Source organism: Rhipicephalus microplus, chromosome X (assembly GCF_043290135.1).
Source record: "Rhipicephalus microplus isolate Deutch F79 chromosome X, USDA_Rmic, whole genome shotgun sequence".
Lineage (NCBI taxonomy): Eukaryota > Metazoa > Arthropoda > Arachnida > Ixodida > Ixodidae > Rhipicephalus > Rhipicephalus microplus.
In genome coordinates, this window is record NC_134710.1 from 69,548,397 (window position 1) to 69,576,238 (window position 27,842).

The window sequence follows — 27,842 nt, forward strand, 5'->3', positions numbered from 1 at the left end:
GATCGGTATACTCGAGAGTCTTGAGAACACACGAGCATTATAGTACAGCATGCGGCCTTAAAATTACAATTCAGATACATACAAATCGACTCTCTTTTCTTTCTACAAATGACGCCATATACCCCATTTCACAACCACTGGCTAATCTGCATCGTGAGCTGCATATAGATAACTCAGCCACTGACTTAGCTTCCGACTTTGTCGTCAAGACGAGAAGACAAGCAATTACAATGTGCTACAAATATCCGAAACTCTGCCTAGTCTGTTGTACACGCTGCCTGTTGGTTCTGCATATGAGTCTGCTTATTTCCCTGCCCCTTTCTCTGTATCTCTCTTGGTGTTTATCTTCCCCCCCCTCTCTCTCTTCAGTGCATATCTTTTCTTTCTGTCTATCTTAACTTCTGACTTTTCTGTTTCCTTTTTTCCTTGTATAGGAATCAATCTGGATTCATATGGCTCGATCGTGAGCTTTCATGTTCACATTTTTTTATTAGCGTGCACAAGAGAAGAATAGGAGCTCTTGCACTTTCCTTATGATGATTTTTGTTGTACACGAAATGCCGACCTATTCAACGTTCGTGCACCAATACAAGCGTTGCTTTAAATGGTCCCTAAACCACCCAGAGGTCGAAATTCAGTTGCGGTGGGGAAGTTGTGCATGAGTGTATCACAAACACGGGAGCCGTGAGAATTTTCTGAAACGGTGCCGTAATGGCAGAGTTAGACGCATTTGATAGAAACGCGGCGATGTCACTCCTTCCCCTTTCCTTCGCTACCCTCCGTTGGTATTCTCTTGCCGAGTGTCTCTCTCAATCTCGCGCGGCATACGCCATTGCCGACGCACTGCCGGTAGCCACGACTTCGTCCTTCCGTCGACTCCGTCAACTAGCTGCATGCTTGTTGGCTAGCCACTGCTGCCATGCTGGCCCACGGTGCTAATATGAATCGTGCCGGTATGGACCCTGTGTTACGGGCAGCAGTCTGAAGTGCGCGCACGCACGTCGGTAACACGACGAACAACAGCAAGCAGCGCATACAGCTGCTTGCAAACCAAACGGAAGTCGTAGGCTCTTATAATTGTTCGACCAATGACAGCATCAATGTTCTGCGCATCAAATGATCAAGTTATCAGCGTCACGCGGAGGCCCAAAAGGCCGCAGGAGAGGAGGAGGAATTGTTTCTAGGAATTTGTGGCGCGCCAGTGGCTCGTAGCGCTGCCACGTGCAGAATCGTTAATCGCGAGAGTATCCTGCGCACGATGCGCGTGTTTATTACTCGAATTGTTAAAAAATATCGGAGGTACGTAGTTTAGGGTTCCTTCAAAGATGCGTAAATGAAGCAGCATGAACAAAGAATACTATGTGTAAGACATATGCAGCATGTGCTGCAATGCTCCAGTATTTTCAAGGCTCCAGTGTTGAAGGCAAGTTCGTCTGTCTAAACACTGGCTCAAGCGCACACCTGTTTACGAATTTTTTTATTTGCAAGGTTCCATTTTCTTCCTACTGTGTAGGCCTGTAATTTAAAATAGCGTTTAAAACATGTGGAAACACATTACAGCAGTGCCACCTCACCAAGTTCTGCCAGATTTGTGCTGGAAACTGCGGGAACATCAAGATCAACTAGAGAAACACAAAGTGTGGCCTGTGCAACCCCTTGCAAGCAGGCAGACAATCTTAGAATGCGAAGCTTTGCCCTGGCCCCTCAGAAAGTTGAAGAGGAAGAGCACACCTGGTAAGACAGCAGCAACTTTCTCGGAACGCGAATCTCGGAACGCATGGCAGGTGGTGCGGCTAGCTCTGCAGCTGCGTACCGCCGTAGCAGATGACACAGCTCAACACTACGCCCCTCCTTAGGTGTGCGTGCATGCGCAGGCTCCTACTGGCGCGTGACTACAGTCTAAATCGTAATGTCACACGCTCTGACATTTCTCCGTAAGCGTGAAACAGGCTACATTGTTGTGTGTGGAGCTGTTTTAATAATGACCAGCAGTGCCTCCACAACATTGTTGCTTATGCTCAATGACAAAGATTATATTTCTACCGTCCCCAATGAAGAAGAGGTAAACATGCTTTTTCAGCTATGTGTTTTTTTCGTCCTCTAGATCAGGGGCATGGACAATGCGCCAAATCTCGTGCTGTGCAAAGTTCATCTTCGGGAATTCCGCCGCACAGGTCGTGCACGAAGTCCACGTCAGCGCCACATGCGGGAAGTAGTTCTGCACGCACAATCGGATGTCGTAGCTGTCCGTGCTCAGGCGTTTGAGCCTCGGCATCCACCCGATCAGCCTGCGAACTTCCTCGGGTACTATGTGCAGCGCCGGCACCGACAAGTCCGTGAGGATGGTGAGCTGCTCCATGGCCGGATGGATCGGCCGCTGGTATGCGGGGGTCCTCGGCCCTCCGATGTATGCCGATACGATCCACTCGCCGTCAAGGTAGAGGTCGGTGAGGCCCTTCACAATGTTGAGGAGGGTGAAGAACGCTTCTTCCATGATGGAGTCACTCAGGGCAAGAGATTTCAGTTTCGCAAACGAGCCGGGTCGGATCGTCTCGTCGGCGATTTTGCAGCCCAACAGAGAGAGGCATTCGATGTTTGGGCAGTGATTGTTGATGGTCGACAGACGCACACCTTCGAAGTATTTGATCGTCAGGTGCGTCAGTGACAGTATTCGCAGTACATTGCTGAGGTGAGGGTCGAAGGGGCACCATCCATTTTGGGGGCCGTACATTATGGAAAGGCGCTTGAGCTGGGAGAACCTCGGTATGCAGGCGAGAACCTTCTGGGATGAAGTCGTCAGCTGCACCAGGTGTTAAACAAAAGATTGCATAGTTGAATATCTCCCAAGTACACATCGGGCTTATGAGTGGTGACAAAGAGCGAGGCTTTGGATTGATCTGCAGCCCTCGATCGTTAACTGACAACTGCCCTGTAGGATCCAATCCTGGTCGTGATGGTTGCATTCTGACAAAGAAAAAATGCTATATGAATGAACACTTAAATTTGAGAGCACGTTGAAGGACCCCTGGCATTAAAAATTTTTATTAGGACTTTTTTAATGTAATATGTAGCTTGTTGTCTGGTGATCCTTAAAGTTGAATCGTAAATCTACTTGTGTATAGTATAATTATAGCTAGCATTATTGAAGAAAGACTAAAGGAAAACAGTTTGTGTCAGCATAGAAGTCAATGTTTAAGAAAGTCTAATATGTCCATATTATTAAAAGCAGTACTCTATTAACCGAATTATTCAGGTAAATACCATTTTGGAGCAGGTAAATTATTCAGGTAAATATTACTTTGGAGCACTTCAAGCAGTGAAATTTTAGTTTGGAGCAGGTAATCTGGCAATTAGGAACACCTTGAAGCAGGATAATTTTAGCTTTGGAGTATTTTGTAACAGGTAATCTTGCTATTACAAGCATTTTACAGCAGTAAAATTTTAGTTTTACAGCAAGTAATCTTATTATTAGGAGCGCTTTGGCATAGGTATATATTCATAATGGAGCACTTCTGAGAAGAAAGTACCTCAAACACTTCAACATTTTCGTGACCGCGAGAATTTTAGCTGTTCTTGGGTAGTCCAGCAAACCTTATTTTTTTTGATGGCACGCAAAGTTACTAATGTTAATGTTTATGGTGTCAAATTGTACAGCTAGGAGTTATCTTTCAAACACGGTCAGTTTGAAACCACAAATTTATTAACAATAGTACGAAAAAGATCAAACGAAAAACATTGTAAACATGAACAAAGAAATTTCATAGAACTATCAACACTACTCTGAACAGGCTAAGCATAAAAAAAAATCAAAATATACATTTTAAGCACAAGGAGCACACACAATTATCCTGTTAATATAAGCGCTGTAAATACAAAAGTTTTTGACTACATAAAATAACACTACACGTAGTGTCTTTCATGCCACCGTGCTAAGCAGTTTGGCGATGCGGTAAATTACAGGTTAGCTACGCATATTTCACAGAATACACTTGCTTTCTGTTCAACTTTTTTTGTTCATAGCATATTTTACTGTTCCTCTTTTTTTGCTGGCGTCTTAGCCCTGAGGAGCGTTTCGTGTAGGAGCATCAAGATGGACTGTGGGACCTCCAACAACTGTCTCTCTCGCTCTACGTCGGGTTCTGAAAACTATGCGTCCGAGCATATTTATTTCTACTTTTCCATAGCTCTCCAATAACTTGGACAGTAAAAAACAAAAAGTCGACAACGCTCACGGAGCGCCGCGTGGCACTACGTAACGCAGTTCCAAGGTTCACTCCCAGCTGCCTACACGTACGAAACTGCACTCTCTGCGCTGCCGCCGGCAAGTAGTTTCGCCCGAAGAAAGTGAACGCCTTGGAAACAAGAGCCCTAACCTTCAGAACACATCGAATCAGCTTACACTGACGCGCACCGGCAATAACGCGACCCGAGCACAAAGCTAAACTCACCAGTGGGCGACCGCTAATGTTCCAAGGCAGTTTGACGAACTCTCGTCGCCCGCGCTGAAATCAGAAGTGTCATTGTCGTCCTCCGAGCCTGTGCTGTTGTCATCATTTGAATATTTCAGCCCTAATTCACGAGAATACCCCGAAATTCACCGTTTTCATCAAGCGGTCACAGGCGCATGGAAAGACTCTAAAATCACCACACGGTGAAAAAAGAGAAACACAAAAACGAAATTGATAAAATGCTTTATCTTTTACACGGTGGATAGTGCAAGGGGTCCAAAGCGTTCGAAACAGGGAAAATATTGAAATTTTAAACATTAAAAACATACTATCGATGAAGATTGGCGCGTTCACTAAAGCGTTAATATTAAATGGATACTGACCTAGACCAAAGGATCTTTTTAGATTGAAAAAGGCTTCAAAACTTACACGTCGTCCTTTTTACCATCTCAAGTTTATTAATAGTGGAGAAAATATCGGTAATACATCTATAATTACATATTACATTTTTTTTTTCTGTAGCGATATTCGCTCAAAATAATTTCCTGAGACTTAGTAAGTTAAGTCTAGAGCAATCTCAGAAGTCAGTTTACATTGTTTTTAGTACCCAAGAGCTATGTAGGACCTAGTCAAAAAACTTCAAAATTTATAATGTCACTGGAATCAATCCATTAATGCAACTATGTGAAGCCACTCGAATTTTCTTTTTGCACGTTTTCTTGCTTACCGAGAGAGTTCTCGTGGCAAGCATGGTGATTGTGGAATTATGAAAGCGTAATTTACTAATGTCGAATCTCATTAATTGGAACATGCTTAATTCGAACTTTTGGTTAATTAGAACTGACGCTGTGGTACCGTCAAACCTGTGATTGGCCCTGTATTTCGAAAATGGCCTGTAATCCGAATGCTCAAGCACTTTCGATGGTTAATTCGAACATACCACGCTCCGAAAATGTTCTCAGCGCCATGCCCAATCTAACGGAGGCACCTCCGACATCTAAACGCTGCGTGCGAAAAAGGAAAAGAAGAAAAGGAAAGGCTGGAGAGGAATGTTGGTGCGGGCAGTTTCGTGATCTTCGCTAGCTGTGTGCTTATCAGCTGTGATGTCTCTACACTCGCATCGTTAGTGAACCTTGCTGTGGCGCATAGATAACTAAAACGAGTGGGGACGTGCCCTCCGCAGATAGAAAAAAAAAACCATACGGCACGCGGAAGTGGGCGAAAGGGGGGAGGAAGCGAGTTGAGGTGGCCGAGACGGGGCAAGCATAATAATAACAAACGGAAGAGATTCAATGGGCAAGGAGGCATCATGTGTCAGTTAGCGGGACTGCAGCGGATGAATGTAGAAGGTGCGCTTGTTGTGCGTAAAGAAAGAATGCACATTTTGACGACTGAAGTTGGGGGTGCATTCCTCATGCGGGTAAATACAATATAGAAGACGATCTTCCTCAGCTGCGGGGCATTTTGGAATAAGTTTGATGTTAAAATCCTCAGGTACAGCAAGTTCACTAGTACTCAAACTACTAAAAAAAATACGCTTCAAAAGGAGAGAATGTTTGGGTGTGCTGCTTGTTCATCGTTTTTCATAACGGTGAAAACGGTAAAAATTGAAATGACGTGGGTCCTAGGGCATAACGTACAAAAAAATACATGACATGAGTGCTAACGACAAAAAGTTTAATAGAAAAACATGGCTGGTGTTAATAACAATAAGAATAATATGTGGATTTATACTTCCCAAAATCACGATATGACGACGAGAGATGTCATAGTGGAGGGTTCCGGAAATTTTTACTGCCTGGTGTTTTTCAACGTTCACTGCCATAGCACAGTACACATAATAAAAACGGGAAAGAACAACGGGCAAGGAGGCGCCACGCGTTCGAACGTGGGACTGCAGCAGATGGATGCAGAGGGTGTGTTTGGTACAGGATAGAAAAAAAAATCCTAATTTTGATGACTGAAATCGGGGGTGCACTTATTATGCGAGTGCGTTTATTATGCGAGTAGACGCAGTAGACTAAAGATAGTATCAATAGCTCTGCATCACTAGGAGACGTACAAATTAAGATTCTAAAACTACCTAAGCTTTCTTACAACAAAGTGCTCGGCGCTTTGTAATGGTTTATCAGACAATTGGCTGCAGTCATGAGTAAATAACATGTTTATATGTAACTGATGCTCTGAGTACAGGTTGTGCAACTGAGGCACGATTTACCTGCAACCGCTCCAAGTTCGGATTCCATTCGATCGCCTTCTTCATGCATGGCAGGGTGGTGCTGTGCATCATGATGACATTTCGGCATGGTCGCCGTAGGTACGAGCCCAGTGTCAGCTCCCGACGGTCGCCGAACAGGGGTGGGAAATGCGGCGACCGCCTTTTAAAATCCTCCGCAACCCTCAGCATCTCATCCAGGGGTGCATGGACTTCAGACAGCTGTGAGTATGAAGAGTATGATGCAATAAATAATTATGAAAAGGCTTTGGTATACACACGAATAGAGACAGCATCAGCATGACCAAGCCAACACGAATGATGCCCCATCTTCTCCAAATTACGCATCAGCGGAGGGGACAAAGGAAACCCTGCTTAGACCAATTTTATAGCAGAAATTAATTTACGCAGCTCATGAACTAACTGTGTGTACTCATTTGCCATCACCAAGTCAGCTCTATTCATAAACATCAATTTGATGCCCAGGCTCTACTGGCACTGTGTGCACCTGAACAATACTATAACTGTTCTGGGTGATATCATACCTGTACTGCTGCTGATTGTTGGAAGACACTCCCATAAAAGTTGTGAACTTTATTTCAAGCATCAATCGCTGAGGAACAGCCGCCCTTCCCATCAGGTATACACTCAAACCTTATGATAACGAAGTTGCATCTTACACAAAAATGAGTTTGCTACATCGGGAAATTCGTTATTAGGCTTTATTTCTAACACTACTTCTAGTACAAGACAATTTAAACCAAATAATCATTATAATAATAACTTAGAAGACTGTATAGTACTTAGAAGGCTGTTGGTACGACATGATTATGAGCGGAAATCAGCGCGACCGATTGGAGGGCATAGAAAGGAGTACGCAGAGCGCTCTGCGTCCTGTTTTCAGTCCCCTCCAGTCAGTTGCCCTGATTTGCACTCATAATCTATAATAATTACAACTTATGAACAAATGTAAGCTCCACCAACCGAACTGTGGCACACCTGCGCTTCACCTGTGAAAAACAGTTGCACCAGTTGATTTCCGTTCCAACCACAAATGCTTTCTCTCAGCTAATGTAAATGCTACATATCTTAAGAAATTAAACATTCATCACTACTACCTAGAAATCAACCATGAAATTCCTAAAACGAGCAACACAAATGTGTGTCTGTGAGGGCAAGTCCACTATCTGAAACACCTGAGATGCACCTGATGTCATGAAAATGAGTAAGCGTTAAGGACCGTTCCACGCGATTTCCGCACAGCTGCAACCGCAGCGTCGCCAATTCTCTTATTTGTCCCCGGTTGCGTGCGGTAGGGGTCCCGGCACGTGCGTTGTGGCTGTGCGGGAAGCGCGTGGAACGGCCCTAAGGGACGTAGCATTTATGCAAGTTCTCCGCCGGCAGAACAGCAAAGGCTATGGGTAGAGCTGACACTTTTTCATAGATTGAAATGAACTATGCAGTAGACTCTCAGTAAACAGAAATCTGTTAAATGAAACTGCTGCTTAAATGGAACAACTTCGTCTGATATGATTGGTTTCCCACTTGATTGCTGCAACCGACTTCACCTCTCAGTAAATGAAACCTCTGTTAAATGGAACACATTTTCCCAGTCCCTTTAGGTTCCGTTTAATTAGTCTACTGTAGTTTGATTTGTTCTGCAGTCATGGTGATGGCACTGCGCGTTACTCAGTGGATGAAGATTCAATGTCACTATGTCATTGTCAGTAATGCTTTAAGCAAATCCTTCCAGATATGCGTGCTTGTGTACAACTCATTCACTCCGAGTGCGGCTCCTTAATAAGAGCTTTAAATTTTTGTTTTCACGCCACACAGCCGTTTCATACTTCGCTGGCACAGATGCCAAGAAGCGATCAACATGCCTCGCCTATTTCTTAGCAATGACCAAGCTTGGTGACGGCTGTTTTAGTAGAGTAAAACTTCGTTAATTTCGAGTCCATGGGACCATGAGAAATCTTTGAATGAAGCGGGTTTTCGTATTAACAGAACATAGAAAAAGTGGCATGCAAGGAACTTGAAATTATTCGAAGTAATCAGGGCTGGTTGTTAACTGTGCTGGCTAGTTCGCGGCTCCAAGGGATATGTTTTCCAGCAATACCTGGTCCAAATTTTGCTTCAAACACAGGGAAGCAGTGGGCCTCACTGCTGCCACCGAAAAGAGACGCTGACGTGATCAGCTAAAATGTGTGTCTGCAGAAAACAAGATATCTTTACTGCAAAAAGGTAGTGAAACGCAAGCAGAATGTCACCAATGCCTGCACGTCATGATGCAATTTTCAGCATATTCTTTATGGTAAAATAAATGAATATAATAATGTCCAGTGTGACAAAATTTGCGATGTATTTTGGCTGGAAAACATAACCATTGAAACTTTCGAACCGTATGTTCGAAGTGAACGTTGCAGGCAAGAACTACATCAGCAGTGCAAAGGTGTAAATTGCTGGAGCAACCAACAATCGGAGGTTCGCATACATCACGACTTACGTCAGAATGTCTTTTATTAATTTCGTTATATTCCCAGAGGGAATGGGTAAATTGGTTCCCCTTTAAAAAGTTGTCAGTTTTAAAGCACCCACATGGCTCATTATCGATACCGGGGCTTGGGTGGACCAGCCCACGTTTCGTAGAAGGCGTCAATGTGAAAGGTTGCTCTTACGCCAGGGCAGTTTGTGAGCAGCATAAGCAGCGTGATGGGGCAGAGAAAGAGCTCCTCGGCGCCGATGGCTGCTGTGGAGCCCCAGACCTGGACGAGGTGTGATGTGAGAGGCATTTGAGGAACCTGAGTCGTACTCTCCGTCTGCAGCACCAGGTCGTGGTACAGGATGAGCCGGGTGACCTTGGAGAACCAGTAGACGAGGTCTACCAACCGGTCCCTGCGTGGCCCTAGTTTTTTTAAAAGGCGTAGCACTGGACTGGATGCACAGCTGGGCCCTGGGGGCCAAGACTTGCTGCACTCTCTCGGTGCATGTAAAAGATTGAGACGCTCTTACTGCATGGTTGAACTCAATTCAATGACATTTGTAGTCCTTAAAGGCATACTAGCACCATTTAGAGACATCAAAAAAGCGTCATTTTTCTATGTTTTGCTATGCATTATCCACACTCTCCGCACACTGAAGTCCGACAAAACGTGCAAAATATTTTACACTGATTTTAAGGTTTTCATCGCTGAGCATCTGCAGAGCAGCTTCACTGCGATGGAAATCATCCCAATGTCCACATAATGAAATTTATTGTCTCATGACCTATTATTATTTTACACAATTAGCAAAATAATGTCAATGTCAAGAAACAAGTAAATATGACACTCAAGTCATCAAAGTTAATTGCAGTAACTGAATAATTAGCACCTGAAGAGCTTCACAATGACAAAAGGCTTCTCTTCGTCAGCGATACATGAACAATGCACGACCTTCGCTGGTCATTTTCAAAACAGATGCTGCGAAAAATTTGAAATGGCTGCCCAACTAAAAGAAATTGCCAAGCACGTGCCGTTATCCGTTAAGCAATACATGAACTTGCCTGAAAGCAAGTGAGCCTTGTTTAAAATGTACAAGGGGGATATTATCTCAAGCGGATAAGCCAGACTAATACGAAAAGGATACAGGTTAAAAGGTCACTAAAGCGAAACAAAGGATCAGTTTAAATGGATAAACCACACTCTAAAATCTCTAATGACATTATTTACCCATCATAGGCTTATCTAATAGTGAAGAAAATCCACGTGAATGGTTGCTTATTAAATTTGCCACTAAAATTTTCATGTATGAGTGACTCCTGGATTTAAAAATATATGTTTTATACTTTTGAGACAGTGACTTAAGGAGTTTTCATAAAATTAGATATGTTATGCCTCTAGCCCCCTGAGCAGATAATGTAGTATGGGGGAAGGGGTCAAAAGTTCCCAGCCCACAATCCCATGTATTTCTATGAAAGCGTGGCTTCGGAACTTTTGAACAGGACTGCACATTTTGACAGATTAGAAACTGAACTACGTAGGCCCTAGGAGGGGCCACCAAATCTATGACGGCAAGGTGATCGATGCGGGAATTTTAGGGTGGTGCTATCACTGGCATTTTCATTTTTAGCATTTTCTCGCTTACCAAACGTCTTCTTGCTGCAAGCATTGTATTTTGATATAGCGAAAGAATAACTTGCTAATACTTTAAAACAGTTCTTTTTAGTTTCCCTTGAAAAGAGAAAGTTGAACTTTACGAACAATTGAAAGTTTTAACATATCTAGTATGCACAACGTCGATAGTAAATCACAGATACTGAGTGCTGATAGCGATACCTTACGGTGCTTCAAAGAACCACGATGTCCTACAGACATATTGTAACGAATGTAGCAGCCTCACAACAACGATGTTCTATTTACACGGTTTATTAAGGGCAAACTTGTGCCCAAAGTGAACGACGCACAGCAATCAAGAAGATCCAAGGGCGGTAGTCCTCGTGAGCCTCTGCTTCGAGCACCCTTGTTCTCTTCAACACGCGCGTTGGCTGTTCGGCGGAGTGCCGGGCGCATGCCGTGCATTGTGGCTGGCTACGTCGCTCGTAGTCGTGCCGTTAGCGTTTCTCTGGTTCCCAACGTCCGCGTTGCGCGGAGCAATGGTAATTTCCTGTGGTATTATCCCCCCTCTCAAGAGGCGTCGCCCCGATGCTTTCAATGATAATGTATGCAGCGTTTCCGTCTCGGAAGGTTTGTAAGAGGAAAATGGTTGTACAGCAAGCAAGTGGGGTGGCTAGTCTTCGTACTGGTCGTAGTACGGTTTCATGCGCACAATGTGTACACGCTCGGTGGGATTGCGTCGTTTAGAATGCCCATGTCCTGTAGGCTTGACTTCATAAATGAGGTCGCTGAGTCGCTGTACTACCTCGTAAGGACCGAAATATCGACAAATGAGTTTTTCAGACAGGCCTCATCGTCGTACTGGGGTCCATATCCACACTTTGTCACCAACTTCATACCGTGTTTCAAGTATTCCTCGGTTGTAGCGGTCGGCATCGATTCGTTGTTGGTGACATATTCGGTACCTTGCTAAATTAGCGGGCCTCCTCCGCTCTCTCTATATAGTCATCGAGATCAGAAGGATAGTCATCTTGATCTATAGGTAATATAGCGTCCAGTGTTGTGGTAACTACACGACCGTAAACTAGTTGAAGCGGGGTAATCTTGTTAGTCTCTTGTACGGTGGTGTTATAGGCGAAGGTGACGTATGGTAAAATTTCGTCCCACTTTTTGTGTTCGACGTCCACATACATAGATATCATGTCAGCTAGAGTTCTGTTAAGGCGTTCAGTCAGGTCGTTGCTTTGAGGGTGATATGCGGTAGTTTTCCTGTGAACAGTGTGGGTCATGTTCAGCAGGCATTCCATGAGTTCCGCCGTGAAAGCCGGTCCGCGATGGGTGATTACAACATTTGGAGCGCCATGCCGTAGCACTATGCTCTGTACGAAGAATTTGGCGACCTCAGCTGCCGTTCCTCGATGCAAAGAGTCTGTTTCCGCATATCTCGTTAAATAATCAGTCGCTACAACGATCCACTTCTTGCCAAGTAAAGATGTCGGGAATGGTCCAAGGAGGTCCATTCCAACTTGTTGGAAGGGTGCTTTCGAAGGGTCTATCGGGTGCAGAAAGCCTGCTGGCTTAGCACGAGGCGCTTTCCGTCTTTGGCACTCGCGGCATGTTCTGACATAGCGCTGTACTGAAGACAATAGCTTGGGCCAATAATAGTGCTGACTGATTCGTGCAAGCGTTCGAGTGACCCCCAGATGTCCAGACGTAGGCTCATCGTGGCACGCTTGTAATATTTCTTGCCGCATAGTTGCGGCAACGACAAGCAGAAACTTTTCACGGTTCGGCTTAAAGTTTCTCTTGTAGAGGACATTTTCTCGGAGGCAGAAGGATGCGAGGCTTCGAGAAAATATACGAGGTACTTGTACGTCAGCTCCTTTCAGGTGTTTGATGAGCGGGAGCAATTCTTCGTCCGCATGTTGAATTTCAGCTATCTGAGAAGTCTCAACAACAGCCACGAATGGAAATTCCACTTCATCTGATAGTGCTGTGTCTGCAGGTGCCCGTGACAAACAGTCGGCGTCGGTATGCTTCTTACCAGATCGATATACCACAGTTATATCAAATTCTTGCAGTCTGAAGCTCCACCTTCCTAGTCGTCCGGACGGGTCCTTGAGGTTGGCGAGCCAGCAAAGGGCATGGTGATCGCTGACTGCCTTGAATGGTCTACCATACAAGTAAGGCCGAAACTTACTGATGGCCCAGATGACGGCAAGGCATTCTTTCTCTGTGGCCGAATAATTGGTCTCCGCCTTTGTTAGAGTCCGGCTGGCGTATGCTATCACCTTTTCTTCGCCATTCTGCCACTGTATTAGGATGCATCCTAGGCCGATGTTGCTGGCGCTAAGTGTATTTCCGTGTCAGCTGTTTCATCGAAATGAGAAAGGATTGGGGGCTCTTGCAACTGTTTTCTTAATTCGTTGAAGGCGCTTTGTTGCTCTGTTTCCCACTGGAAAGGTACATCTCTCGTAAGTTTCGTCAAGGGTTCTGCAATCTGAGAGAAATTTCTGACAAATCGCCGGTAGTAAGCACAGAGACCTAGGAATCTCCGTACTGACTTTTTGTCTGCTGGCACCGGGAACCTTGCAATGGCGGCTGCCTTTTCAGGGTCAGGGTGCACACCGTGGGCGCTGACAACGTGCCCAAGGAATCGAAGCTCTTCGAAACCAAATTGGCACTTCTCTGGCTTGATGATTAAATCTGCCGAACGGATTGCTTCTAACACTGTTCGCAGGCGGTTGATATGCTCCTCGAATGTAGCAGCGAAGATGACCACGTCGTCTAAGTACACTAAGCAACACTGCCACTTCAATCCTCCAGAAAGTACAGTGTCCATCATGCGTTGGAATGTTGCCGGCACACAACAGAGACCAAAAGGGAGAGCCTTGAATTCATAGAGTCCGTCCGTAACAAAAGCAGTCTTCTCGCGATCAGGTTCATCAACTTCGATCTGCCAGTATCCACTTTTCAGATCTAGTGATGAAAAGAACTTGGCACACCGAAGTCTGTCTAATGTGTCGTCAATAAGCGGGAGGGGATATACATCCCGTTTAGTCACAGCATTTAAATTCCGGTAGTCGACGCAAAACCTTAGCGTGTTATCCTTCTTCTTGACAAATACTACAGGAGATGCCCACGGACTGCTAGAAGGTTGAATAACATCATCTTCAAGCATCTCCTGTACTTGATTCTTGATGACTTCCCTTTCTTTTGGTGAAACGCGGTACGGGTGCTGGCGTACTGGCCTGGTTGTCTCGTCTGTTACGATCCTGCGTTTTGCAATGGTTCTGCATCGTACCTTTGAACTATTGGAGAAACAGCTGCCAAATTCCCGTACAAGGTCGTATAGCGGTTGACGTTGGATCACTGAAAGATTGGGGATTTACGGATATTACGTCGCAGACATCAAATGTTGGTTTCGTATCCGTTGACATTGTTTCAAGGCTGCATATTTCTGTGGCTTCACAAACCTTATGAAGAAAGGCTATGGCTGTCCCCTTTGCGATGTGCTGGAATTTCTTCCCAAAATTTGTCAGGAGGACGTCTGCGTACCCGTTTGGTAGCTGGATAATCCCTCGTGCCACACAAACACCTCTTTTCAGGAAAACATCCATGTTGCTGTCTGCCACACCTTCGTAGTCACCAAATGTATCATTTCTGACTAGAACCATTACAGTGCTCTGCGGCGGTACAGTCGCATCATCATCGACGATGCGCAGTGGAGTGGTGTATTGCTCGTCTGCTCGAGCTACCTTTATAGCTTGTTCTGTCGAAAATGATACGCTGGACCTCTGCAAATTAATAAAGGCACCATTTGCTTGCAGAAAATCTATTTCGAGTATAACTTCTCTCGAACATACAGGCAGGACAACAAAGTCACCAACGTAAGTGAAACCTCGTATCTCAACTCTTGCGGCGCATCTGCCGAGAGGCGTAATAAGGTGACCGCCTGCCGTACGTACTTGAGGTCCACTCCGTTCGGTCAGAACTTTCCTGAGGCACTTCGCTAAATCGTAGCTTATCACAGAGTAATCCGCACCAGTATCGATTAAAGCCATGAGCTCTAGCGCGTCAATTACCAACGGCAAGTCTGAAGTTATCTTCTCATTACTGCACTTCTTTACCTGGAGACAGTCGTCGTCGTTGTCACGCTGGTGTCGCAGTGGAGGATCTTCGTATTTCGAATCACCAGCGGCCTCGCCTCCATAGGTCGCCCACTTCAGTTTCCCGGGTTTGGAATAGGCGAACGATGCCTAGGTGCGTTTGGAAAGGAACGTGGGCTTGGCGAGCGCTGATGTAGAGGGGATGGTGACCACGGTTGGTGACGACGATGCAGATCGAAGCTCTGGTGTGAGCACAGGTATTCCTCAATGTCGGACGGCCTTTCGCCGTTTCGCGAACATGGTGCGTTGACCACAAATCCTCGAAGACCAGCTTGACAATATCGGCAAAACCGGTAAAGATGGCCAGCCTCTCCACAGTGGAAGCACAGGGGCCTACGTTCCGCATCTCGCCATACATCGCTTTTCCGAGGTCTTGTCTCTGTCGGAAGAGGTGCGCTGCGAGTTGCCTCTACGATAATGTGTGGGCTACGTGTTGTCGGTGCATAAGTACCAGGTGTCTTGATAGGCGCACAGTGGACAGCAGGCCGCCTGAGCACCTCAGAATAAGTTACCGTGCGTCGTGTCGGTGGTGCATCCCTTTGCAGCTCCCATGTGGCCTGCCGAATTTCTTCTCGGACAACATCCGCAATAGACAGTTCCGGTGAAGCGGGTGGCTGCAGCTTGCGTAGTTCCTCCCTGACAACTGACCGGACGAGCTCCCGCAGAGTGTCAAGATTATCGACAATGTTTGCCAAGAAGACCCCTGCTGATGTACAAGGCTACGTCACAATTGTATTGCCGGGCTCTCTGCTGCAGCGTCGTTTCTATTGTTGTTGCTTCCAACTGAAACTCAGCAACAGTGCGCGGCGGATTGCGAACGAGTCTCGCGAACAGCTCTTGTTTTACCCCATGCATGAGATGACGCACCTTCTTGTCTTCAGTCACGTTGGATCAGCTCGCTTGAGCAGGCGGGACATGTCTTCTATGTACATAGCGACAGTCTCATTTGTGCGTTGATTCCGTGCACGAAGAGCTGCTTCTGCCTTTTCCCGGCAATCATTGTTGCCAAACGTACACAGTAGCTGCCGCCGGAACTCTTCCCAGGACGTCAAAGATGCGTCGTGGTTTTCGTACCACACTCACACTGCGTCTTCCAAAGAGACGTATACGTTGCGCAACTTGCCTGCTTCGTTCCATTGGTTTATGTTCGCCACCCTCTCAAAATGATCCAGCCAGTCTTCGGCGTCCTCGAACGGGTCACCATGGAACACCTTCGGTATGACGGGCTGGCTGACAATGAGCTGTGATGGTGCAACTTGGCTAGTCATGGTGGTGGCGTTTTTTGTTTCCGTCGCTGATGCCCTTGGCACAGGGGCAAGTGGTCCAAATTCTGGTGTATCCCCTCGAATACGGCGAATGATCCGTTGGTGCATCGGCGTAAGCTCCACCGCTTGCGGATGATCAGGGCTTGGACTTTGCTCTCTCGTGGGGGTTGGAATCATCTACCCAGCACCTCCACCAGAAAATGTAACGAATGTAGCAGCCTCACAACAACGATGTTCTATTTACATGGTTTATTAAGGGCGAACTTGTGCCCAAAGTGAACGACGCACAGCAATCAAGAAGATCCAAGGGCGGTAGTCCTCGTGAGCCTCTGCTTCGAGCACCCTCGTTCTCTTCTTCTTCACGCGCGTTGGCTGTTCGGCGGAGTACCGGGCGCATGCAAGGCCGGCTTGTGCATTGCGGCTGGCTTCGTCGCTCGTAGTCGTGCCGTTAGCGTTTCTCTGGTTCCCAACGTCCGCGTTGCGCGAAGCAATGGTAATTTCCTGCGGCAATATTCTATACTTCTGCAAGTGCTCCTAAAGAAAGAACCCTTTACAAAGGCAACGTGTTCACGGTTGCACGATGGCCCAAAATGTCGACTGTGACATGACGCTGCTGAAAACAGCCAGAGCACACCACCTGGCTCAACCTGTATGAGGAACGGAAAAACTTCCCGTCATTTGCTGGCAGTTAGCTACGGGGCCAAAATGATGCTCACTCATTGACACGCACAAGTACAGATATTTCACCTCGCGAACCTATTTATCCGCATTTGCCTTTCTTTCCTCTCAATCATGTAGCTTTTGTCTTCCGGCCAGTTGGACCAATAAACCGAAACAACTGCTACAGTGATAACGCTGCCTTGCCGCCGCCTTCTATTTCTCACAGTTTCGCAATCTAAAACGTTATTTGCCGACCTGAAAGGACTTCGCACTGAATGTTGAATATTCCCAGCATATGCCATCCTTACCATGGCCACCTATGAAACATAACAACAGGATTAAGTGCGCAGCACTAAGTTGACATAGGACGGAGAGTGAAGCAACAACTGCCGATTAAACTTTACTATCTTAAAGGAGCCTTGAAACACCTTTTCAAGTAACCATGGAATGAACTCTCTGGAAGAGCTTATTGTCTCACAAATTAAACGGCTCAAAAATTTTTAAAATCCGTCCAGTGCGAGTGGAGTTACAAAGATTCGTCACATGTTGCGATTTCATTCTGTTCTCTCGTCCCGACGGAAGCGCTGGAAGCTAAGCAGGGAGGCATGGCAGGCGCAAAGAAAAATGTCACGAGCACTTCTTGACCTTGAGCACTTTTTTCTTTTTCTTCGAATGCGCGGCTTTTTTAATGTGATCGTGCGCACACGCGTGGACAAGTCGCGGCCTCCCGTGGCACTCGCTGTAACAACCGAGCGCGCCATGTTCAAATCAGCCAATGGTTGATAGATGGGCTTACTACGAGGGATTTTTGGGCTTATTCCGGGATTTCTTAAAATAAGAGAGAGCAATGTTTAGCTGATAATTCATTGTGAATTCCAAGCCGCATGCTGCGCTATAATATTTGGCTCGGGTATTGTCAGGGGCTTCTACTACCGATCGGCAGTGCTTTCTGACCATGCTCAAAAAGTGTTGCTGGGCCCCTTTAAGCACACTGTAGTGAAGAGGTATGCCCACTACTAAAGCGACATCGACACGGCGCGAGTCACGAGCTAAGACTGCCTGGTTGCTGCTCAGACGCTGCCCGTACACCCGGCCAGCTCTTGCTGCTTCTGTACAGACGCTGATACCACTTTTGACCTTGCATTTACATTATATTTTGGTAGAGAGTGCTGCGGTCTTCCCCAGTCCTGGAACTGCGTAGCCGAAAGCTGCCATCCGTCATGCCTGACGACGCTGTCTTCACACCCCCACCGGCTTCGCCACGCAGGAGCTGTCCCGGTGCCCAGCTCTTACGAGAACCCAACATCTTCAGCGGCACCAACGAGAAATACGTTGAGGATTGGCTGCAATCTTATGAACGAGCCAGCGCTACTAACAAATGGGACGATCCCACAAAGCTTGGTACCGTGATTTTTTATTTAAAGGATGTTGCCAAGCTGTGGTACAGAAACCATGAGGCGGATATCCACACCTGGACGACCTTCAAAGCCTGCATCGCAGATGTTTTTGGACGCCCTGGTGTGCGCAAACTTCGCGCAGAACAATGTCTACGAAGCCGGTCCCAACAAACTGGCGAAACATTCACTAGCTACATCGAGGACATCCTCGACCTCTGCCGGCGTGTCGACCCGACGATGGCGGAAACTGACAAGGTACGACAGATCATGAAAGGCATTTCCGACGACGCCTTTCAAATGCTGCTCTCGAAGAACCCTGTCACCGTCTCTGAGTTCATCGAGTTGTGTCAAGAGTTTCGACGAGCTCCGACGACAGCGTCTTCTCACGCGACGCCCTAACGTCGTGGATGACACACTCTCAAGCCTAACCACCACCTCTGACCTTGAGTTCCTGCTATCGCAGATCAAGAAGTTTGTTCGTGCTGAAGTCGCTCGTCAGCTATTGTTGCTATCGACAGTCAGCCAACCACAGTCCCCTCTTCCAGCAAACCTTCGCCAGGCCATCCCAGTGCAAGTTTGCGCGGCTCTGCCATCTGCCCGTGACACTTCACCGTTGCTGACCCCTGTTGCCTGTGCCGAGGTAAATGCACCTTCAAGCTATGCTGAAGTGGCCGCTCAACCACCTCTTCAGACTTTTATGTCACTGCCTTCAACCATGCCACCCCGACCTACTACTCCTCGGTTCGCTCAGCCAAGGTCCCCCCAGAGTAGTGGACAATGGCGTACAGTCGACAATCGGCCCACATGCTTTGCCTGTGGCCTACCTGGCCACATAGCAGGATACTGCCGTCGACGCGTCCCTGTCTACCACCAGAGCTACCACCAGAGCTTCGAACCTGCCCCTTATGTGCCACCGTGCCCTTCGTTCACAGGATCTCAGCCTCCTGACCAGATGTCATTGTACGCCGACCACTGCCCTCCTGTTAACCGTCGCTCACCATCACCTCGACACCGCTTGCCATCCCGACGCGTCGTCGTCCTTCATCGCCGGAGCGGGAAAACTGATTGCCGCAGTTCCAGAGGCAGGAACTGCGTCACCCGCGAAAAAACCAAGGCCTCTCTCTTCCCCAACGAATGTTCTCGACGTATGTGTAAACGGCATCGCTGCACTCGCTCTTGTCAACACTGGTGCCGCAGTTTCAGTGATCAGTGCCAGACTCTGCCACTTGCTCAAAAAAGTTATGACGCCAATAGCAAGTATATCACTTCGTACAGCCAGTGCAGAGCACGTCACGCCAGCCACTGCCTGTACTGCTCGCATCGTGATTGATGGCCTCATCTATGTCGTCGAATTACTAGTTTTGGATTCCTGCTCCCATGACCTCATTTTGGGTTGGGACTTCCTCTCCGCTAATAAGGCCGTCATCGACTGCTCTCGCGCTGAGGTAGAATTTGAAGTGTTTGGCAACGCTCCGTTAAATGATGCTCTTGAAACCGGGGCCAAACTATTTGTTGCTGAAGACGTCATCATACCGCCGCACTCTTTCGCCCTTACCATGGTATCTTGCAACTCGCTTGCCGAGTCGAGTGCCCTTTTCACGCCATCTGCCCTTTTCGTTCCCCGCAAGTGTTCGCCGCTACCTTATGCCCTTCTAGGGGAACGCAAGTGTTCGCCGCTACCTTATGCCCTTCTAGAACTTCATGACGGCGTCAGCAGACTGCTCATCTCGAACCTCTTGTCATGTCCTGTAACACTACTTCGGGGTGAGTGCGTCGGGTGGGTTTACAGTCTCGACCCTTCTGCAATTTTCGACATGTCGACTGGTCCTTCCACCAAACACGAAGTCGCCAAAATGACTTGTGCCTCTTCGCCGCAGACAACTAGGCCTGACGTACTCAGCAGCTCCATCGCCGACACGTTAACAATTTCGCAACGTGCTCAGCTTCTACGACTGTTGGAGAAGTTCCGTTCTTCCTTTGACTGCCAGCATACTCCCCTCGGCCGCACGTCCACTGCCTGTCACCACATCAATACGGGTACCAATGCGCCATTGCGTCAAAGACCCTATCGCGTATCCGCAGCCGAGCGCCAGGTTATCGATGACCAAGTGGCTGACATGCTCAAGCGTGGCGTCATCCAGCCTTCGAATAGCCCTTGGGCATCTCCAGTTGTTCTTGTTAAGAAGAAGAACGGGTCAATTCGCTCCCGTGTTGACTACCATCGTCTTAACAAAATAACTCGAAAAGACGTTTATCCCTTACCGAGAATTGACAATGCCCTTGACTGCCTCCAAGGTGCGGAGTACTTCTCTTCTATTGACCTACGGAGTGGCTACTGGCAAGTCCCTCTGGCACCTGAAGATCAGCCTAAGACGGCCTTTGTCACACCTGATGGCCTTTACGAATTCTGTGTCACGCCTTTTGGTCTTTGCAACGCGCCCGCAACATTTGAGCGGATGATGGATAATCTTTTGCGTGGCCTGAAGTGAAAAACATGCTTGTGCTACTTGGATGACGTAGTTATATTTTCACCAAATTTTCCAACGCATCTCCGCAGGCAAGATGAAGTACTGCAGTGCCTAACTGCTGCCAGCCTTCAGATCAACCTGAATAAATGCCGCTTCGGCGCAAATCAGCTCACCATCCTCGGCCATGTTGTCTCTAAAGACGGTATTCTTCCTGACACCACCAAGCCTCGGGCAGTTGCAGAGTTTCCTAAACCTGCATCTCTGAAGAATCTGCGCAGCTTTCTTGGCTTCTGCTCCTATTTCCGCCGCTTTATTCGGAATTTCGGAATGATCACCGCCCCCTTGACTGAACTTCTGCGCAGTGACTCGAAAAGTTACGCTTGGTCACCCGCCTGTGACGATGCTTTCGAAAAGTTGCGCCGCCTGTTAACCTCGCCGCCAATCTTGCGTCACTTTGACCCGACTGCTCCGACTGAGGTACACACCGATGCCAGCGGTGTTGGACTCGGCGCAGTGCTCGCGCAGTGCAAATCGGGATTCGAGGAGTATGTAGTCGCATACGCAAGCCGTCTGCTCACCAAAGCGGAGAAGAACTACTCTGTGACAGAGAAGGAGTGTCTGGCAATTATATGGGCTCTAGGTAAATTTAGACCATACCTGTATGGTCACCCCTTCAATGTAGTCACCGATCACCATGCGCTTTGCTGGTTATCCACATTGAAAGACTCCTCCGGCCCTTTAGCTCGCTAGGCTTTGCGGTTGCAAGAGTTCGACATGCGTGTTGTCTACAGGTTTGGTCGACGTCGCACTGATGCCGACGCCCTATCACGTTCACCTGTGTCCTCCGAAAGCTCTGCATGTCTATCTGCCGTGGACGAAATGGTTGCGTTCCCAGAAAACTGCGACATGGCATCTGAGCAACGTAAGGATGACCGGATCAGCACACTTCTGTGATTCCTTTCGGACCAGTCGACTTCATCTTCTCGAACGTTGCACCATCAAGCGGCTTACTTTGAGGTCCGCGATGGCCTCCTTTATCGCAGGAACTACAAGTCCGACGGCCGAAAGTGGTTACTCGTCATACCACGCCATCTTCGTGCTGCAATATGTTCAGCTTTCCACGCTGACCCTCAGTGTGCACATGCGAGCATCTTCAAAACATACGCTCGGCTTTCCTCACGGTTTTATTGGAGAGGCATGTACACCTTTTTGCGCAAGTGCATTCAGTCATGCCCACAGTGCCAACGGCGAAAAGCTCTGCCTCATCATACCTCTGGTTTGATCCAGCCAATCCCTTGCCCAGCCAGGCCTTTTGACCGCATTGGGATCGATCTGTACGGGCCTCTTCCATTCACGGCTTCCGGAAACCGTTGGATTGTTGTCGCTGTCGACTATTTGACGCGATACGCAGAAACAGACGCTTTGCTTCCTGCCACAGCACGCGACGTATCTTCTTTTCTCCTGCGGAACTTCATTCTCCGTCACGGCGCACCGCGTGGACTTCTCAGCGATAGAGGACGTGTATTCCTCTCTGAAGTCGTCAACGCACTCCTTGCTGAATACCGTATCATTCACCGGACTACCACCGCTTACCATCCGCAGACGAATGGCTTGACGAAAAGATTCAACCGTACCCTAGGGGACATGCTATCAAAGTATGTTGTCTCAGACCACTCCGATTGGGACCTCATTCTGCCTTTTGTGACGTACGCATATAACACTGCTCCACAGGCAACTACGGGCTTTTCGCCATTTTTCCTGTTATATGGCCGAGACCCTCCCACCACACTAGATACCATTCTACCCTACCACCCAGATTCCTCAGAGTCTACGCTGATCTCTGAAGCTGCCCGCCGCGCCGAGGAATGCCGTATGCTCACCTAGTCATTCACAACTGTTGACCAATGGAGACAAAAATCTCAACGTGACGATAACCAGCCGTACCCTAGCCTTGTTCCGGACACTCTTGTGTGGCTTTGGGTTCCCGCTGTGCCTACAGGCCTTTCCTCGAAGCTTGTTTTAAAATACCAGGGACCCTACCGCATTGTCTCGCAGACTTCACCTGTTAACTACATAGTCGAACCCGTTACGCCACCCACAGACCAGCGCTTTCGGGGTCGTGAAACTGTTCACGTACAGCGGTTGAAACCTTATTACGATCCGCTCGTACTCTGTTCCCCGTGAGTCCCCAGGATGGCTCCTTTTCCGACGGGGGACTAAGTGTAGTGAAGAGGAATGCCCACTACTAAAGCGACATGACACCTTGGCGCGAGGCACGAGCTAAGACTGCCTGGTTGCTGCTGCGACGCAGCCTGTACACCCGGCCAGCTCTTGCTGCTTCTGTACAGACGCTGACACCGCTTTTGACCTTGCATTTACATTATAACACAAACATATCCCCTTCGGGTGCAAATTATGATGCACTGTCTATTAATGAATCAAATTCACATACACTGAAACCTCGTTATAACAAAGTTACTTTTTACACAAAATTATGTTTGCTATACCCAAAAACTCCTTATGAAGGTTTATTCGTAACACTATCTATTGCAAGACTATTTTTCATTTACTTCTTCATAACCGATATTTCGTTGTATCCACATTCGTTATATCGAGGTTCGAGTGTAGGATAATTCCAAGGCACACAGCATTAAATTCCAAGAAAGGAAATAAAGCAATGTGTTGTTTTGTATAGGTTCCCATAAATATTTGTAATTAGCATTAATTAAATATTTACATATACTAGCAGTCAGGTTCTATTCTGACATAAAACAATGAAATCCTAGGTTGAAAATGTGCGCGTAGATATTTTGTGGCTGTGTTAATTTTGTGAAAGTAATACTTTTGATGTCGGTTCCGGAAGGCGGCACATTGAGCAACCATGGGAACAATGTAGTGCCTTCACCAAAACAATCGGTTACAGTCACACAGAGCACACTGAGATCAAGTCAAGACATGTTGACTATAGAGGTTAGGTTGTCTAATGAGCAATGTATCTTGATCCCTTTTTGCCCCAAGTCGACACAACTAACGTAAACAAGTTGGGTACACAGACGTAGCCACCGCTGCTAAAGGGCCTGCACATACGACCAAGTGAGCACTAGCACAACAGCAGCACACGTTTATAATGATAACATGGGCATACATTGTGAGACCGTAGTAAATCTGACAAAGTTTCGCTGACAGTCGGCGCTTGTCTCTGTAATTTGTTTCTGACCACTTTTTCACTCCAACAGTTCCACATCTTGCTCCAATAATAACGTCCCACTATGATAGGAGGACGACACCATGCACTGGCAATCCCAACTAAAGGGCTACAAAGTTTTGCGGCCGAGATAGCCTGTGAGATCGATTCTCGTGAACATGCGTATATCATCAGCAAAACATCAACAGCGAATATAGCTTAGAAGGTATTTTGAATCAATTTTGAACTTTGCGTGAGCGATCGACTTCATCGCTTTACTGACATCCTCAAAGGGGGAACCTTGGGAACCCCCCAGTTCTCTCACGTTACCGCGCCGCAGCAAGTTATGACGACGTCACAGCCACCCCCCTTTTTTTCCGGCCGCATTTGCTTCAGCAGACTATTATGGGCAGCTGCTGCCGGGTCAGAGGCCGCGGCACACGAGTTGAATATTTTGTGTTTGATGACATTGCTGCCCCGTTTACTCTTTGAAAAACATTCATGATGCGAACCGGGCAAAAGTGCGTCACAGTTATGCGTGCTGACATGGTCGAGCATTTCACAAGCTAGGTGGTGATAGTTTCATCCGGTGGCTTGTTGTCTTGAAACTGAAACTGGTCAGTGATAACAAGCCTGTAATTATTTATCTGTCATGTGCTGCAGAAAAAGAAGTGTATGACTAACGGGCTCCTAGGAACACTAGCAGCAAAAAAACGCGAGGCAAAAATTTTTGTGTCAGTATCCCTTAGGTACGACGATTGGGATCAAGTTTCTCAGCCATCGTTAACTCTCTTCTGCGGTTTGTGTACAGGAGCCAATCACAATAAAAAAATTCAGTCCGAACCAGGCCTGATCACGACGAAAAGTTCCTGTGTAACACCAATGTAAGAAGCACGCACCACAGTGAGTGCAAGCTTACCTATTGTGCACGATAATCAGCTCCGGTGACTTGAAGACGACATCCCTCGCAGCAGCAAGGAATCCCTTTGTCGACTTCAGCTCAGGCAAACCGGAGAATAACACCGTGGAATAGCACTGCTTGGCGAGGAAGCCTCGGCAGTTGGCAAGATCTTTCTGACACATTGTGAGTACAGATCGGCCGGTGTCCACTGTCAGAGGCGTAGGGACAGAGTGGCCGTTTGGCAGTGGCTCCTTCAGCTTCAAGATGATGAGATCCTCGCCATTAGCGAGCTTGTCGGGCTCACCGACGTTCTCGATGGCTTGGATCATGTCTTCCCAATAGCTCATGGCTGATAAGTTGGTGTCAAGTCTTTGTTGAGGTGCAGCTCTAGTTTTCTATTAGCTATGAGGAAAAAGAAAACATGCATAACGTTACAGAATTACAGTACAAATTTTTAAATGGGCAAGAAGTCTGTCTGCGCTTCTTGCGAGACACAGCATAATGCTTATTAATGAACCCATGAATATGATGCTAAAGTTGCTCTCTAGATGTTGAAGCTCATATTTCTCAAAATGGCAAGAAAGTTTTTGAACATTTAAATCTTGAATTTGGAGTTACATGTTCAAGGTATTACAGAAACGCTGCTACTCGGTGCACCACTGGTGAAACTGTATTGTCATTTTGGCATTGTGTGGAATTGCTTCGACAGCACGGAACCTTTGTGGTACAGTAGCCTCGTAATAGCACAAAAGTTCTCCATGTAGAAATTGAAAGTAATAGATGATCTGAGGTCAGAATACTTTTGCCCCCCTATTTACGGCCCTACCGTCACGTGCAAAGCCACACAGTAATCAGTGGCCAGCACTAGCAAAAGTGTAACTTGTGACTACAACCTTAGTCGTTAAAATTGCTTCTTAGCTAAGTCTAGCTTGACCGACTTGTCCAACAAAAAGTCTCACTCAGAGAAAGACAAGCTGCACAATTAATTAGGTGAGCATCCCTATCGGGAAAATGGGGCTATGCAACGCTTGATGTGTGTGTGACAGGCCTACTACTTTCTTTTTTTTTTTTTTCAATTGCATTGCGCAATGCCCCTTCTAATCTTGCTCCTATTGGACCATCATTCACGAGCTTAGCAGCACAACACTTCGGTTGCTACGGACTACAACGATGGTCATGCGTGAAACAATGAATTGCAATGATCCAATGAGGTAACGCGACAATAGAAGTGACTCCCATATCACATTAGATTGCCACATCAGAAGGACTCGCTCGCTGAATTTATTGCCGACCAGTTGTGCCCCCGCGATCTCCGACGACAGCGCAGCTCTGGCTGAGCGACTCGCCCTCCACCATCTCCTGACGCCGTGAAGCTCTCGCTGAGTGGTGCCCCGTCCTCGCACTCCAGCCAGCGTGTCCATCTTTCATATTTTCTCCTTATTTCTGTATGTGGGTCTCTCTGTCCCTTACTCTATCCCTATCCCTTTTAATCTCTCCTGACCCCCATCCCTCGTGAGCCACTGTTGAGGTGTCGCACATGATGCAGACAGTTACGGGGCTCACTTTTATCTTCTTTTCTCTCTTTTAAGAATCACTTACACACATCAGAAACGACAAATGGCCAGAAAGTCCACGACTAAGAAGGCCTCAATAGGATCTCGTAGCAAGTTACAGAAATTCGGTACGCAAATACGGTAAGGCAGTACGGCAGCGCTCTTTCTTTCACAATGCGTACCCCGGACGACAGGTTCCTCGTAACCAATGCGTAGGCTGACAAGCCACAACGAGGCGTGACAACTCCATAGTAACTTTTTGAAAAGCTGTTGTGCTGTTGAGGTGCCTTCACTGTCAAAAGATCGATGACCGGAAAAGAAGGAACGGTAATACCGCTTCTGCTTTTTTGTAATACCGTGCCGTATTTCCGTAGCTTGTTAAAAGGCCCTTAAAATTGGAAACAGCCCATACAACTGCACATGTGATCGGCGAACCATCGTGGGCCTCATTTTTCAGTACCCCCACGTGTCCGCACACACCACGCTGCAGGGTTTTAAGCGAACTATGCCACCACCGTTACCACCAAAATCTCATAACTCATGGAAGCTTGAACTTACTCAGTGCTGACACCGCGACCTCCTGAACAAACCTTGCAGTAGACTGTGACAAGCACGGAGGCCCTTCCTTCTGAAAGCCGCGTTGACGCTTTCCGTCATACAGTGGGAAACAGCGGGTTTTCATTCCACCTCTGCCACACCAACAACGTTATTCGTCGAGGTGCCTGCCGGATGAGCGCGAAAGGCCGGTCATCTAAACCGGCGCTGCCTACGTAGGGATAAAGGGTTTTGTACTTGGAAGTGTGGCAGCTTGGGCTAGTTGGTATGGCATGACGATAGTTATAGCGCGAGAACAAAACGACGACACGTGTCTTTCGTGTCCTTCTTGTCTCTGTGTCGTCGTTTTGTTCTCGCGCTATAACTATCGTTTGTACTTGGCCTTTGAGATCGGCATTTTTGGCGTTATTAATTTCAGAGGATGCTTTGTATTAAAAACGTTGCTTGGTGAATGACAGCGTCACTTAAATATGGTTATTTATAATTACGTTTACGCCTTTTTAAAAAATTTTTACGTTATTTTTGTTTCACATAAGCTTTGAAAAACGTAAAAATTTATTTGAAGACACCCCTACCTGAGTGACGCCCCCATCGTAGTTCTGACGACCGCCGATAATCCGGCAGGCACAAGAAATCCAAGAGGATGGGTGGATGGATGGATGGTTGTGGCTCCTCCTCTTCCTAACGCCTCCTCTTCCTAGAGGAGGCGTTCGCCTAACCAACCATAGAGTTTCTCCACGGAGGAAGGAAACCGTGGAGTTTCTCAATATACACTTAGGGAAACTCTGTGTAACCAACGCCTCCTAACCAACGGCAGGCATCTTCCTAGAGGAGGCGTTGGCCTAATCAACGCCTCCTCTAGGAAGATGCCTGCCGCATAAAAAAAAACAGCTACCACACCCTTTCTCTCTTTAATTTTGAAAATGTTTTTGG

At 47.1% G+C, this 27,842-nt stretch overlaps 1 protein-coding gene across 2 annotated transcripts; it reads right to left on the minus strand.

The window, feature by feature from the left end:
- Positions 1-1,460: 1,460 nt before the first annotated feature.
- LOC119175918 (uncharacterized) lies at positions 1,461-27,738 on the minus strand. Of its 2 annotated transcripts, none has more exons than XM_075877095.1 (5): positions 27,485-27,738; positions 24,820-25,203; positions 9,342-9,558; positions 6,667-6,885; positions 1,461-2,800 (listed from the first exon to the last, which is right to left on the minus strand). In XM_075877095.1, exons 2-5 carry the CDS (start codon positions 25,146-25,148, stop codon positions 2,081-2,083), a joined length of 1,485 nt encoding a protein of 494 aa, XP_075733210.1. In that variant the 5' UTR covers positions 25,149-25,203; positions 27,485-27,738; the 3' UTR covers positions 1,461-2,080. The 2 variants fall into 2 exon arrangements, with proteins under 2 accessions (XP_075733210.1, XP_075733209.1); XM_075877094.1 differs by lacking the exon at positions 27,485-27,738 and adding an exon at positions 26,913-27,263.
- Between the last annotated feature and the right edge of the window lie 104 nt (positions 27,739-27,842).